Here is a 15078-nt window from a genome sequence, read left to right as displayed (position 1 = left end):
CAGATTACAGAGCAAACTACAGCCTGTGATCATGTGTGTGTGTGTGTGTGTGCGCGTGCACGCGCCTTGTGTGAGTCTGTGTGTGTGAACCTTGTGTGAGCCTGTGAGTGTGTGAGCGTGAGCCGTGTGCGAGCATGTGTGAGAGTGTGCGTAACATTGTGTGGGCCTGTGAGCCTTGTGTGAGCCGTGTGTGAGTGTGGACATGTGTGTAAGGGTGAGTGTATGAGCCTTGTGTGAGCATGTGTGTGTGAACCTTATGTGAGCCTGTGAGTGTGTGTGAGCACGAGCTGTGTGTGTGTGTGGGGAGTGTGAGCCTTGTGCAAACGTGTGTGAGTGTGTGTGAGTGTGAGTGTGGATTTGGGGTAGATTGGAGAAACTTGGTCTCGAGTAGACTAAGGCTCGGGAGGGCCAAGGGTGTGACTGTTATCCCCTGGAGAACAGGATCCTGGATGCGGGCGGTTACAGGGTTTGGCGGGGTTACATCAAGGACTCTGTGAATAATCGCATAGTCTTCCCCTGCCTCAGAAAGGGTTAAAGAGAAAAATGTCCTCGGCACTTATCTGGAGGCACGTGGGTGTGGTTTATTTTCCTTTTCCATCTGTGGATCACCTTCTTGCTTCCTTCAGACCAACAAGGCTCTGCTGCCACGCAGTTTAAGGCTTGTCGTCCTTTTCCTCGTCGGAGCATTCTCTGACCTCGAGGGTGCTGGCGGGAGGCGTCTGACCCCCGCAGACGCCCGGGCCCGTCTGGGCCGCCAGCTGCTCTCAACGGACCGGTGTTAGGACCCAGGAAGGACGCCGCGGCGAGGGGTATAAATAGAGAAGCGGAGACGAACAAAGTTTGAGCCGGAGCCTGACATCATTGCCTCTCCAGCCCGAGCCGGGGCCGAGCCGGGCGTCGGGCGTCGGGCTGAGTCGGAGCGGACGGCTGGCCCGCGGGTGCTCGGCCGGGCAGGCGGGAGCGCCGGGACCCCGCGCCTCCCCCGTCTTCTCGCGCCGCCCGCGCCACAGGAGGACAGAGGGGCCCGATTCCAAGCCCGGCGAGACGGACGGGCGCTCCCGAGAGGACGGCCGGCCCCGCGGGGCTCCGGAGCGGCGGCCGGCTTTGGGCTGCCGACCCGGGCGTGCGCGCCGACCGGGCTCGGGTTCGCGGGCTTTCGGGCCGGCTGCGTCTCGTCTCACACACCGAGCAGAAGCAGACATTCCTCTTTCCGGAACCTGTGAAAATGCCCCTTTCCTGGGGAAGTGAAAGTTAGGGAGTCCGCCCGGACGGCGCTCGAAGTCGGGGAGCCATGAGGCGGCCGCCGCGCTGGGCCGGGCAGGCCTGGCTGCTGCTGCTGTGCTGCCATCTCCGGGTAAGTCGGCCGCGGCTCTTCTTGGGGTCCGACTGGACCACCTGCGGGCAGCGGCCCTACGGTGTCTGACGCTCTGGTCTTTTGTGTGCAGGTGCGCGGAGCCTACTCCAGGTCGCCGGCCCATCCAGGTAAGGGGGCGCCTCCTGTGCGGGTCACCGCCTGGCGCGGGGCTCCCCATACGGTGCGGTCGCTTGTCTCGGAGGCCCGCAGAGAGTGGCCCTTCTGCAGGGCCCCTGTCCCCGGCTGGCCACCCTGCCCTTTGTCTCCTGGTGCTCTGCTCACCCTGGCATCGGACCTGGCCTCTGGCTCCTGGTCTTTGCCACCTTAGAGGAAGGGAGAGTGCACGCGTTCTGTCTGCTGCCCTCATCCCGCCATGGGTCTCCATGCTGACTTAGGGTCCCGTCCTCTCTGTCCCCGTCCCAGCTGGGACTCGCTGTCCATGGGCCAGTGCCAGTCCTCAGTCTGCAAGCTATCCCTGAGTGGCGTGGCCGCGTCGCAGGTGCAGGCGTGTGGAAGGAGGGGGCCTGGTGAGCCGCGGGAACCGCCTGTGGCCACTGTACCCTTGGCTTCCTGGCTGCTGTGTGTGGTGGTGAGGAACCCATTGAGGTCCCTGAGCCCGTGCTCGAGAGCCATGCAAACAAGCCCTGACCCATTGGTGAGCACACCTCTGACTCCGAGCTCTCACCGGCCACTGTCACCTGCAGCCCGGTCCCCTCCAGGGCACCATCCAGGCAGAACCTACGGGTACAGCCAGCATCCCCGGGCCACCCAGCTACAAGGCCAGGCCTCTGCTGGGAGCCCCAGGACCTCAGTTGTGGGGCTGGACCTGTCTCCTTTGTGGGTACCCCAGCAAGGCGGGGGTCACTGCCTGGACCACCTGTTCCGTGGCTGGGTGTTGCCACCTCTTTTCCACCCACATGCCCAAGTTCAACCTTCTGTTGGAAAAGGTGTGAAGGCCATGAATCTATTTGCTCCTCTTTCCCCAACCCAAGTGCGGACGGAAAGAAAGCAGGGCTCTGCGGCTCAGGCATCACACTGAGGAGCGTGTGTGTGTCTGCCCTGAAGCTCTCCCCTTCCTGCCGGGGCCGGCTGTGGCTCCCGCTGGCTTTCCAGTGGACAAGAGTGAGGGAAGATGTCAGCGGGCAGACGGGAGGTAAGGCAGCCCCCAAGACCCAGGCTGCTGCCCGGGGTGGGAAAGGAAGCCGAGAAGTGGCTTCCAGATCGTACCCTGGCCACACTGCATCCACACACATATCCACACCCATGTGTACACACTCACATGCATCCACACACATGCACACACACACAACCACACCTAGGTACACACCCCCCACACGTGCACACACATTCACACCCATGTACACACACCCACATATATGCATACATGTCCAAACCTATACACACACACACACACACACACACACACACAGCCGTGCACAGGCGTGCACCCAGACCCTTGACCCTCAGCTGCGAGGAGTGGTTTGAATTCAGTCTCTGCTCCACATGAAAACGTTGCTCGTCTCTCGACGCCCTAGCTTCGTGACTTGGCTTCCTCCAAACCAGCGGCACAGACACGACGGGGGTGGACGAGCGTGGACAGCAGTGAGCCCGCGAGCCTGCGGGAAAAGCTGGAGCTGCTCAGCCTTCTTACTGACGTCCATGCTCATGGGCTCCCTTCTGGTCTCACTTCCCGTGTTGGGGTCTCTCCTGTCCTCACCGCCCCCCACCCTGTTGAGAGTTCATTGCCTGCCCCTCCTCCCTCCTTCTTTACCATAATGACAGAGGCGGACGCGCCCTGGACAGGACGGTGGGTGTTCCCTTGTGGACGAAACCCTACTTGCATTTTCTTCCTTCCTCCCCTTCTTCCTTCTCTCTGTGTCTGCCTGCCTGCCTCTCTGTGTTTCTGTCTCTCCCTGTATGTCTCTCTCTCTGTTTCTCTGTGTCTCGGTGTCTCTCTGTCTTTGTCTCTATATCTGCCTCACTGTCTCTCTCTCTATCTCTGTGTCTATCTCTCTGTGTCTGTCTCTTTCCGTATCTCTCTGTCACTGTCCCGGTCTCTCACTATCTCTGTCTCATTGTTTCTGTCTCTCACCATCTCTGTCTCTCACCGTCTCTGTCTCTCATGCTCTCTGTCTGTCTCCCCTTATCTCTCTCTCCCATCTCCTTCCTCTCCCTCCTCTCTCTCTCTGGTCCTTATGTCATCTGCTCTCCCTACATCCTGCAGGGAAGTCTGACCCCCCCCGCCCCGTGCAGCACCTGCACCAGGAGGCCGCCTTCCCTTCTGCTTCTGGGGGTGCCGACCTGCAGGGTCCCGGGAGGAGCCCTGGTGGGGAAAGCCTGGCCCAGCACCTGTCAAGGGCACCCGCTCACAGACACAGAGACGTGCAGGGAGCCCGCTCCTGAAGGGGGAGCATTTGCAAACCATCTAGATCCCCACCCGCGGGGAACAGCTCTGTAACTTGTAGCCTTGACTTCTAAGGAACGCAGAGCAGCATTTACAAATGCCAACATAGCGGGCGCTCGGACGTATGTTCGTGGGGTCCCCACGGGGCCTCTGAGGGAGCCTGTGCCCTCCTGCAGGCGAGAGGTGGGTGTTCCAGAGAGAGCGGGCGGTTTGCCGGAGGTCACCGGGTATACGTGGTGGTGACCTCAGGAGTGCTCATGGACTCAGACACGTAAGGGCACTTGGGGACCACAAGAGCGTGGTAGGTGCAGAGCGCAGGTGTGTACAGGACTTCGGGCGAGCCTCCAGGAGGGCCCCCTCTTTCCACTGTGGCCACTCCAGACTTGCTTTCTGGAGGTCATGCCGGGACTCGCGTGCCGGGACTCGCATGCCGTCCCTGTCTTGCTGTGACCTAGCGCACTCCCCCCATGCAGGAGATGCCCAGCCAGTGTTGGCCTGCCTGTGCGCCGTGGGTCATGTGTGAGCGGAATCAGCGAAGACGGCCAGCCTGCCCCACGGCGGCTCCCGGGGCACCGTCCTCGGCTTGTCTGTCTACACTAGCCCAGGCCACGAGACCTTTGCCGGATGTGTGTCTCTACCGCGTAGACAGGTGTTTAGTTCTGTAAATAGGGGGACAACTGGAGATCATTCTGAGCCTTCGTATTATCAGTGTTTACCTGTGACCATGGACTGTCGTTTTGGGAAAGTGACAGCATTAAACATTTCCCCCGGCCCCAGCCTGCCGAGTCCTTGCTCTGCTCCGAGGACGGTGCTGGGAAGCACGATGGTTGATAGACCTAAACCCGTAAATGGTGCCAGCCAAGAAATTGCCGCGCATTTAAAAAGTTTACCAACATGTCGTCTATAACTTCTCTAATGAGGAAAAGGGACCTTACCCAACCCCGTTATCCAGCGATTCCCAGGTCTGGAGTACGCAGAGCAGCTGGTCCCGGCCCGTCTCCGGGAGGTCGGGGTAGCTCCCTCGCGGCCCTGTTGAGAGGTCTGGAAGGCCAGCGTGATGCTTGTGGTGATTATAATTCCCTCTGGTTGCAGACTGGTTTTTCTCTGTGCAAATCAACAGTTTGTTCCCTTTATTTATGTATTTTTTTATTGAGGCATAATTGACATACAACATTATTTTAGTTTCAGGCATAAAATGTCATGAGTCAATATTTGTACATATTGCAAAACGCTCACTGCAACAAGGTGAATTAACGTCGGTCAGCACCATGGTGCTGCATGGTCTGTAATGGGCCGTCTGAGCCACTGGGTCCTGGCAGAAACTTCGTTCACCTTCCCAGTGCAAAGTGTTCGTGATGGAATTTTTAAGAATAATGTTTACACTCTATTGAACGAATGGAAATTTGAGCAGTAGAGATTTTGGGGTCTATATAGTTTCAGAAGTGTGTATAAATATGTATATATTCTATGTTTATCCATTCGTTTATTCATGGTTACACTTCATCCATTCTGCCTACGTAATTTTAAAAAATTTATCGCTGAGATTACCATTTTGGGGAGAATCCAAATGCAAAAGTCTGGCTTACACAGACAGACATACACAGACAGACATACTGCAGGCCTGTGTTAGACGTGAGATTGGGGTGCAGATGGGCCGGAGAGTCTGACACAACAAATAACCCACAGAAGAATTCAAGTACTAGTGAGTGCCGTGGCAAACAGGAAGGAGTTGGCAGAAAGGGCGCAGGGTGGTGGTGCGTGGGCTGTCGTCTGGGCCAAGGCTCCTGTGGTCGGGATGCTGGTGCTCGTGGCGGAAAGGGCACCACAGGCAGTCCTGTGGGGAGGTCGAGAAAGACTGAGTGGGGCCGTCTCCGCGACCGGCGGGGACTGATTTCTTCTGCGGTGCATCCCTCTGTGGAACGAGGCATGGGACTCTGGGACGGACTTCCTGCAGCTTCCGGGCTGAGGGTTTCCGCGCACGAGTCCTAGAGAGGGGGCGGGTGTGCGGGATCTGGAGGAGAAGCTGGAAGGGAGAAAGGAAGGAGCACTGGCTGTCCCGCGTCCCTGCTCCTACCACGCTGAGTCCAGCACGTTGCATCGGGGTGAGAGATGATTCCTGGAGAACTCTTTATGGCCGTGGCGGTGTCGGCCGAATACCCCCCTCTCGCTCCTTTCATTTGTTAGGGCCACAGGTCCCAGAAGGAGCCGTGTGGTCAGGCTTGCTGTCTTGTCTAACCAGACACATGGTCTTTTTGGAGTTTATCCGGTGGAAACCAGGGTGCTTATGCGACCTGGACATCTCAGGTCACCTGTTTTGGGGAACATAGCCCCAGAGGGTCTTTCTTATCCTCAAAAGAATGAGATTTGCATGTTCTTAGGACACTCTTGGGTTTTTACGCCCAAGGTTGTAAAGGGGAACCTACACGTTGAATTTAGCTCTTAGGCACGTCTCGTTAGCACCATGCAATGCTTTAATTAAAATAATCACCTTAATTGATAACATGAAGATTTGGGGAGATTTCAAATAAAGAACCCACAGTTTGGGTTTCTGACTGCTCCCTGAAAGCGGGAGAACTGGCTGTGCTGGGCGGACTTCCCTGCAGAGTCACGGGGACGGTAGGGGGCGGCTCCGGTCCTCAGACAGGACACACACCTCCAGCGGGTCCCAGACCCCACTAGTGGGCCGTTTCCAGCACCTGCTGTGATTCCGCTGTGCTGGGCCTGCCAGGTGGGAGACGGCTGTGAACGCCCCGCCCCCCCGGGCCCGGTGCCCCGTGCGCGTTTCAGTTTGTGAGCCCACCACTGTGCGGCTCCGTCCATCCAGCCATCTCAGTGTTGCCCATATGTGGCGGCTGGGGCAAGGCCGTGGGGCGTTGTCCTTGTCTGCAGCTCAGGGATATGGGATAGCGGGCCCTCTGCGACCCCAACCCCCTTCTCTTACAGACTCTTGGTAGCTCGGGGGGCTCCCTGTGCGAACAAGACCACCATCCTGTTCCGTCAGCCTTTCTGCCCGGAACAGGTAGGTGGTGGCCAATTGTAAACAGGGATGACAGGGAAGGATTTACCATCCATGGCGTTGGTTCTATGAAGATGTGGGTTGTGAAGAAGATACCGCACCTGTTCCTGGCACGATGGATGTCATTCCCTTTTTTGATCCCCCCCCGCCCACCCCAGATGAATTGAATAACAAGTCAGTGATGTTTCCCCTCTTCAAAATGAATATCGTACATTTTAGGGGGGAATGCATGGCAGAAATGGAAATGAGTATTTTTGATTTTGACATTTCACCGTCTCCATATTGCATTGATAGAGTAGGGCCATTTCTAGTGGACGTCGGCTAAAGCCACGTGTCTTCACATTTTAAGTTTTTAAAGGAATGAATGTCCACACGTTTGAACAGAGCAGAAATAGAAAGGAATAGAAATCTTCCATCTTCCACGCAATTGGTCAGTTTCCTCGCCCCTAGAATACGGCCGTCCGTTTCTAGGCTTTCCATGCAAAATCTCTCTCTCTCCCTTTCCATCCCACCTCCCTCCTTCCCTTTCCAGCTGGTGCGTTTCCCACAAATGGTTGGTACTAACACATTTTTCTCTCACCTTGATGTTTTGACAATACAGCTTGGGGAACATTTTACATCAGGACACGTGTATCAGCCTTGTCCTAGTGACGTTCTGGTCTGTTATGCAGACGCTTCGTGCGTAGCACACGGCCCTCCGCTGATGAACATTGTCTTTATTCACACGCTCTCGGTACTATAGACCGGTACCCCGTACATAGCTCTCCGATGCCATGTGTGAGTCTGTCTCTAGCACGAACTTCCAGGAGCTGAATTACTAGGTCAAAGTGCACTTAAAAGTTGTATAAGTCATTGATGTGTTGCCCCCCCAGAGAGGCTGTACCTTCCACCAAAAATGTGGTAGAACTTGCCAACTTAGTACATCTGGTTGTCAGTCGGCTGGGTGAGCTGGGACAGGCGAGTTTAAGAAAAAAAATGAGCAAGGTTGAACATCTTTTCATACATTTAAAAATAATTTGCATTTTTTTTTGGACTGCCTGTTGATGTCCTTTGCCCCCATGTTCTGTTGGTTTAAATTTTCTTAATAGTGGGAGTTTTAATGAATACAATAAATTTAATACATTTCTTTAAAAGGAAATCAGCATATTTCCGTTGCATGTATTACATAAACATCACTCCCTGGTTCAATTTAGCTTGATTTGTTTTCACATATGGAAATATTTAAAAAATTCTCATAGATTTATCCCCTGGTTTCCTCAGAAGCTTTTATGTTTTATTACATTAAAGGCTTTTTAAAAAAATTTTTAAAAAAGATTTTATTTATTTGAGAGAGAGTGAGAGAGCACGAGTGGGGGGAAGGGGCAGAAGGAGAGGGAGAGGCAGGCTCCCCGCTGAGCAGGGAGCCTGATGCGGGGCTCGATCCCAGGACCCCCGGATCATGACCTGAGCTGAAGGCAGATGCTTCACGGACTGAGCCCCCAGGCGCCCTCCATGCAAGGTTTGCTCCTTCTGGAACTTGTTATGGAGCAGGGCGTGAGTTAGGAGTCTTGGTGTTTGCAGATGGCTAGCCGGCTCTGAGACTCTCTGTCGTGTGCTGCTTCTCCGGTTCGTGGCGGTATTTACGGGTCTTTTCCACCGAACTGTCTATGCGTAAGCAGCACCAGATCCTCTCTGTAGTGGTGACCTCATGACGGGCCTTACTCTGTGTGAGGGCTGGGCCCCCCGCCCCGTAGCTGTCCCCCCCACAGGGTTGTTGGCGATTCTTGCTTGTTCCCTTTTCTAGATGAGCTCTGTCATGAGCTTTCTCTCACACAAAATCTCTCAGCATGTTTACAGCAAATCTCCTCATGTTTATATATGAATTCAAGGGTTGGTTGACATTTTTACCATTTTGAGTTCCTTTTTCCAAAAATAGGTTATAAAATGCTTCATTTATTCAAAGGTTCTTGTCCATCCCTCGGTGTTATTTTATTGTTTCCTTTGTGAGAATTTTGTACGGTTCTCATTCTTTTGCACTTAAGTGTCGTCTTTTTGTGGGCTGTGTTTACAAAAGAGAGTTCCTTCTGTTCTGTTTTCGCGTTATCGTTTGAATACAGGGAAGCTATTGACTTTCGCGGTCACGTCTGTATAGACCTCCTTACTCGCTCCTTTCCTGGTGTGTAACAGGGCTTCATTTACCAAATTCTTTCCTTATTTGTAAGGGTGTTTCTTTTTTTCATTCTCATTATGAGACATACCTCACTTGAAAATAATGATCCCGTTATCTCCTCTTTAAACATTTTTTTACGGTGAATAACACAGAGATGACTTTATTAATTTTTACTTCTCTATGATCTGGCAGACCCTTCGGGTGGTGGACGATTATGTCGTCATCTGGACCATTATGTCCACTTCTGGGAACTAATCACAGAGAGCTAATCCGGGAGCTGATTGCAGCCAGGCGAGGGGCTGAGTGTGTGGGGGGACACTGCCCCCCAGACTGTCCCCCCAGATTCCACCACGGACCCTGGATAGAAGCAAATAAGTGAAATGGTTCATGGAGTATTAAGTGGGACGAGCAGAGTAGGACACAGTGTATCTGCACAAAATCCTGTCTACCCAAAGTACAAGGGTCATGACGGAAATCCTGACGCGGTTAATTTTTAGTATGAAGCCGAGCGAGAACAGAAAGACCGGGAGCCGTCAGGGGGAGACTCGGAGTGGGCCTCGCACGTCAAACCAGCCAGCAGGGCGACTTCCGAGGAAGCATCGGCCCCTCATCTCTACAAATAGGCAAACAATATAATTACTTTACAGGTTATTGTTACAATAAAACAAGGAGGTGTCAGGAGCCTTACATGATGTTGGTAACACTGGTGCCGGTTTCCTCCTCTTTTTAAATCACTGTAACCTTATTTCTTTCCCTCGCCTGACTGCATCGGGTATGTCCTCTAAGACAGTATAAAGCAGTAACGGGACAACGGCCACTCTTGTCTTTCTCCTGACCCTAATGAACACACTTCTTGTGTGGCCCCATTATGCCTGGTGGCCGCTGTTCCCTTCCGTTCAGAGGTTATCTGCTCATTCCTATTTATCACGCTTTATCCCATTAAGGAAATATTCACCCATTTATAATTTATTAAGAGTTCTTTTTCAACCCCGAGTGTGTGTGGAATTTATTCAGATTCCTCTTTGGTGAGTCCCACAGTCACTGCGATGTTCCTTCTCCCTCCGTTCACGTGGAAGGTAAGCGGTTCCCCTCCTGATGGTGATTTAACGGGTTTATTCTTTTCTTCCCCCAAGGGTTTGAGGTCTTGGCTTCCGCTTCCCATTACTGGCCGCTGGAGAATGTGGACGGCATCCATGAACTTCAGGACACACATGGAGGTAGACACGGGTGGTGAGAGAACCCGAGGCCGCAGGGACAGGGGACACGGGGTCAGGGGCCGTCAGGGGAGACAGACGTGGGCAGCGTCCACTGCGAACCTAGGAGATCAGTGGAGATCAGTGCACGTTCAGCAGCTTTCGCCTAATGCCTGTTCACCCGAAGTATTTTACTAGAACCTTGATATGTCCTTATCATGGAAGGACGGAACTTGTGACTCAAAGTCTCATTACGGTGTGCACCTTCCCCCCAATAACCTTAGAGCAGAAGCAGCTGTTTGAAGCTTGAAGCTGCAGATGGTGGGTCAAACTGCCTACGAGTCTAGATGTTCCTGAGAGACAAAACTGGCGTGACCCGCACGCCTGCTGGAACCGGGGTCCGCATGAGCCGAGTGCCGAAGGGCGTGCCAACCAGCACTTATGTGCACTTTGTGGGGTCACCGTTTCACTCAGCAGAGGTCCCCCCACCTGTCAATCGGCTTCCGCACACGCCATGGGCAGCTCCCTCGGAAAGACCGAACATCACCCAAGATGCTCCCCCAGTCCCTAAGTGCACGGGAAATACAGTCTCTATCTGACCGAGTTCGGGTGTTTGCCGTAAGGAGAAACCCCAGGGGCCCCGAGAACTTTCTCCCATTTCAGTAAAGAAACTTTCTCCTAGTTTAAGTTTTGACTGACTTGGGATGCTTTTACGTTTTAATTTTTATTTCCTTATTGCTCTTGATTACGTCACATGGCTGACGTCGCCGCACCTGCTCACGTCACGTCCCTTCCCGTTCTGTGCAGTGGAGTTTTTAAAAAGCTACTGTGCTTTCCACACCAGCACGGTGGCATTTTCCTTACCCCGTAACTTAACGTGCAGCCATAAATTGCCACCTAAGATTCTAAAATGTTTCCCTTAAAATTTGCAAACTGAGAAGCATTCTGGCTGGAGTCCAGGCCACCAGTGTCCTCAGAGTCAAGGGCAGTCAAGGAGCAAGGTCCTCCAGGAGGGTGGAAGGACCCGCCGGTGCGAGACCAGCCTGGGGGCCCTCAGCTTCCCCTCTTGCCTGCCTGCGCACAGAGAGCCGTGGCGGCCACACGGGACACCCGCCTGGAGCTCCGTGTTCTCTCCGAATGGTCTGCACCTCAGGGCTGTAAGCTCCCTGTGGGGGTCGTTACATGACCAGCTCGGGTTAAAATGGACTGCTTCCCCCGTTACAGTCCCATGTCTCTTCTCAGGGCCTTTATTTGAAAGCCTGTGAAAGGAGACCATCCCACCCCGTGGAAACGCACTGTCCACATACTTCATTGTTCAGGACACAGAAACTCAGGTTTTAGTCGTTATTTCAAACAGTAGCTCAAATATTTATAGTCTTCTCCTAACCCCTCCACACAACGCGCTGTTGTGATCTCACAACCAGCAACTTCGGGTGATTGAACACCTGTGCCTGTGGGCAGTTCTCGTAAGGTCATATAATCGCCAAGACACAGGTTGTGGCTGAATTTTGCTCACCGATGTGTTACCTTCCCTGAAAACTCAGTGTGTGTATGTGTGTCCTGGGTCATGTGACTGGTGTTGGTGTCACTGCCGTCCCTGGATCCATTCTTCACGTGACGGTGCCGGATGGCACATGTCAGTTCCGTCCCAGGCTCCTCGGAAAACCGAGAGAGCAGGGCCCATCGGCACATTTTGCTGCTGGGACCGTTGAATGGCCTTGGAAACCGTTCCGTGCTCACACAGCTGTGTTACTTGTCGCTGAGTCCTCTGTTGTGCTGTCCACGTGTCATTACCATGCCGTTGCCTCCATGCTGTGTCCCCGGCTCGTCAGTTGTCGTGACATCACCACCACGAGCGATCTCGTCGCGGCTGTTTCACAGCTGAGCTCAGTTCCATATCTCTCAACTAGGTGTCTGAGGGCGTGGGACACGACAAGCTGGAACCCACTTTTGTGGTGGAAGCCAGCAGCTGTCGCGCCCCCCGCCTTGGGACTGGCGGGCCAGCGCGCGAGGGCGGGGGTGGGAGGGCGGCGAGGTCGGGAGAGAAAATCCACGACGCTCACCGGGTGCAAGACGGCTCTCGGTGCGCGTCGGGTTGAGAGATATGCCGTGCCATTGTTGCTAACGTCACTCATCTGTTGTGCTTTTTCTTTTGTTGTCCCACCTAGTGTTGCGAACCCACAACCTCACTGTGCTTCCTTCCCATAATTCTACCTTTGTTCGTACCAATGACTCTGCCTACTCAAATTTCTCTGCGACCGTAGGTGAGCACTTGTATCCTTCCGTCCATGTTCTGTCCAGTTTGGATCTGCAGTGAATCTAGAGGCCAGGTCGAATCGGTTCTGTGTGAATTCACTTTGGCTTGGCGAGCGAACAAGCCCATACCCAAGAATGCGGCCCGAGACCCGGAGTGTTGGCATAACCGTTTCCAGCTAGGTCTAGACGCAGGGCCACCCGCTGTGTGTGTGGGAAGGTGCTTGGAAGTGTTCACGTGACCAGGGTCTCCCGAACCAGCTGCTGGTTTTCAGACCCAGACAGACATGAGATGCTTTCTAAAAATAGAAATTGTTTGGATTTTCCAATGGCGTATATTCTTTGGGGGAGGAAAAGCATACCCTCTGAATGGAAAATTGAAGCTGATTTTAAAATACCTCCCCCCAAATTTGATCTCTTACAAACATTAAAATTAGCATGTCTTCTGTAGCTGGATTTTTTTTTTTTTAATTATTAGAAGCTGCTTTACAAAACACCGAGGAGAGTCAGGGTTCAATTATTATCTTACTTAATAACCTCAGAGCCCATATGTTTCCTATTTTTCCTACGCAGCTCAAAGCAGAAGGGAGAGCGGCTATTGCGGTATCTCCCCGAGCAGCGAACAGAGAGAGCTCAGATAAGTCAGGGTCGTGCTGCCAACGGATTTGAGCACAGCGCCTAGCCTGATTGCTCTTTCAGCTGTGAGGTGTTTGGCTTCCAAAATTAATTTTTCCAGTGAGACAGTTTTGTTGAGGGGTTTATACAGCCTCACTCAAGTATGCAACTGCTAACTTAATTTTGCATTAAATCTAATTTTGTTATGTATCGACTCCCCCACCAATAAATGAGGTAAACAAAAAAATTATGAGTTTAAAACCGTAAGGGAGAACGCGGAGGCCCTTTGGGTGGGTCCTCCCCTTGACGGGGCTGTTGGAAGACCTGCGCTGGGGGAACTGTCAGGCCGCAGGAGCTCAGTCGCCCTGCTGTACGTCTCTGACAGTGTGACAGCTCAAGGGCAGCGGGGAGGTGCCCTCTCGGCAGAGAAGGTATCTGGGCGACTTTGACCCCAATGAATGATAAATGCCTAATCACACTTGGTTTTTATAGTCTTCACTTATCAGTCCTGTAAACCATTTACCCCACACTCACACTGTCAGATACGTTTGCCATGGGAATGGGGCCAGACAGAAGGGTGGACGGAGCAGCGAGCGCTAGGGGGGGCTCACGGCCCCTCCGCAGGGACTATTTGAAGAGTCTCTTCAAGTTCAAACATGTACCCAAGCATTTCACTTAGAAGACGGGCAGGAGGGGCTCCTGAAGCCTGTGGACGGAGCTGAAGTTCGGGACAGTAGGAGGCCGTCACCGCATGGCTCCTGGGAGCCCCCGGCCAATGGAATTGTTAGAATATCGTTGCGTATAGCACGTCGTATGTACAAATACAGTAGTAATTGATGACAAATGACAAAATATTAATACGACCAATTAGTTATTTAATAGTCACATTATCTTGTTATATCATTTCTAACTTAACTAGGACTAGTTAAATATGAAGCGTTAATATTAATGTATAGGGTGTGTGGTATTATAAACGTCAGTAATACAGTGTTGGCGTGTAAGTTGTGTGTAAGTCCGACGATCGCTGACGGCCGCTGTTGTCGTTCTTCCTACGCAGACATCGTGGAAGGGAAGGTCAGCAAAGGTATCTACCTCAAAGAGGAGAAAGGAGTCACCCTTCTCTACTATGGCAGGTACAAAGCATCTTGCATCAGCAGCCCAGCTCAGTGTGACCCCGACGGTGAGTGACACGCGGCCTCCTCTGGGCGCTGCCAGGTGGGGATGCGACCTTGTGGTTGCAGAGCCTTCGCGGACACAGGGCGGAGGTTGGGAAGGGGGGGTGGGGGGTGCAGGTGCCTAGGATTCTAAGCAGAGATACATCCTGGACACTGAGAGCTAAAATACTGTCTCGCAGAGATGTGAGAGCAAACTAATCGTGTAAAGAAAAAAACAACCCGCCATAGAAATAGATGCGGTGATGTCACATCGGGACTTGGATGGGGCCGTGGCCTTTGTGGGAAGTAAATTGGTGGTGTGGCTCCCACCACGTTATTTCTGACTCTGGGATGTTGACGGTGGCCCTGGGCAGGGCAAGCCTGTGACACTCCCGCCCTGGGCTTGTTTCTTTTATCGCCGAGTCTGGGGGGTGGTGGGGGAGCCACCCCTGCAGGGGGCTGCGGGCCCGTGGCGGGAATAGTGCCCTGGACAAAGCGGGGGTTGGCCACGGAGGAGTTGGCAGGCTGCGCCCTTCTCCCGTTCTCCTGTGCAAAGTGATCTGCTCTCCAGTGTCAGAGGTCCGGACAACGGGTATCTGGGCCGCATTTCAAACCTCTCTGAAAAGTTGTCTGACGTCCAAATCAGCTTCAGGCCTTCAAGTTCTGTTACCCCAGACAGAATGAGAATTTTCACTTTGGGGGAAAAAAGAAAGAGTTTAATGCAAGCCTGTCTGAAAGCGAAGGCCTTTCGGACATCCAAAGGCCTTCTCAAAACAACAATTGTGATGAACTTGTCATGCGTAATTTTAGGACATATGGCCTTCATTCCAAGAAAAGCAAACAAAAGCATAACAGGGCAAAAACATGTTGGTGGGGGGGGGTATGTTTTGGACTTTGCAGAACCCAGAATTTCAAGAAATGGTTTTGAGGTCCAAAGCCA

General features: G+C 53.1%; 1 protein-coding gene across 1 annotated transcript in view; it reads left to right on the top strand.

Moving 5' to 3' along the window:
* The first annotated feature begins 294 nt into the window (after nucleotides 1-294).
* ADGRD1 (adhesion G protein-coupled receptor D1) overlaps nucleotides 295-15078 on the top strand; it is a 124021-nt gene continuing 109237 nt past the window's right edge. Inside the window, exons 1-5 of the mRNA XM_034637898.1 lie at nucleotides 295-1354; nucleotides 1446-1482; nucleotides 10057-10140; nucleotides 12285-12380; nucleotides 14042-14164. Coding sequence (XP_034493789.1) covers nucleotides 1292-1354; nucleotides 1446-1482; nucleotides 10057-10140; nucleotides 12285-12380; nucleotides 14042-14164 — 403 coding nt within the window. The 5' untranslated portion in view covers nucleotides 295-1291. The remainder of the gene's footprint in view (nucleotides 1355-1445; nucleotides 1483-10056; nucleotides 10141-12284; nucleotides 12381-14041; nucleotides 14165-15078) is intronic.

Source organism: Ailuropoda melanoleuca, chromosome 12, assembly GCF_002007445.2.
Source record: "Ailuropoda melanoleuca isolate Jingjing chromosome 12, ASM200744v2, whole genome shotgun sequence".
Classification (NCBI taxonomy): Eukaryota; Metazoa; Chordata; class Mammalia; order Carnivora; family Ursidae; genus Ailuropoda; species Ailuropoda melanoleuca.
Note: the sequence above shows the minus strand (reverse complement) of the source record. Positions and strands in the feature narration are given on the sequence as shown.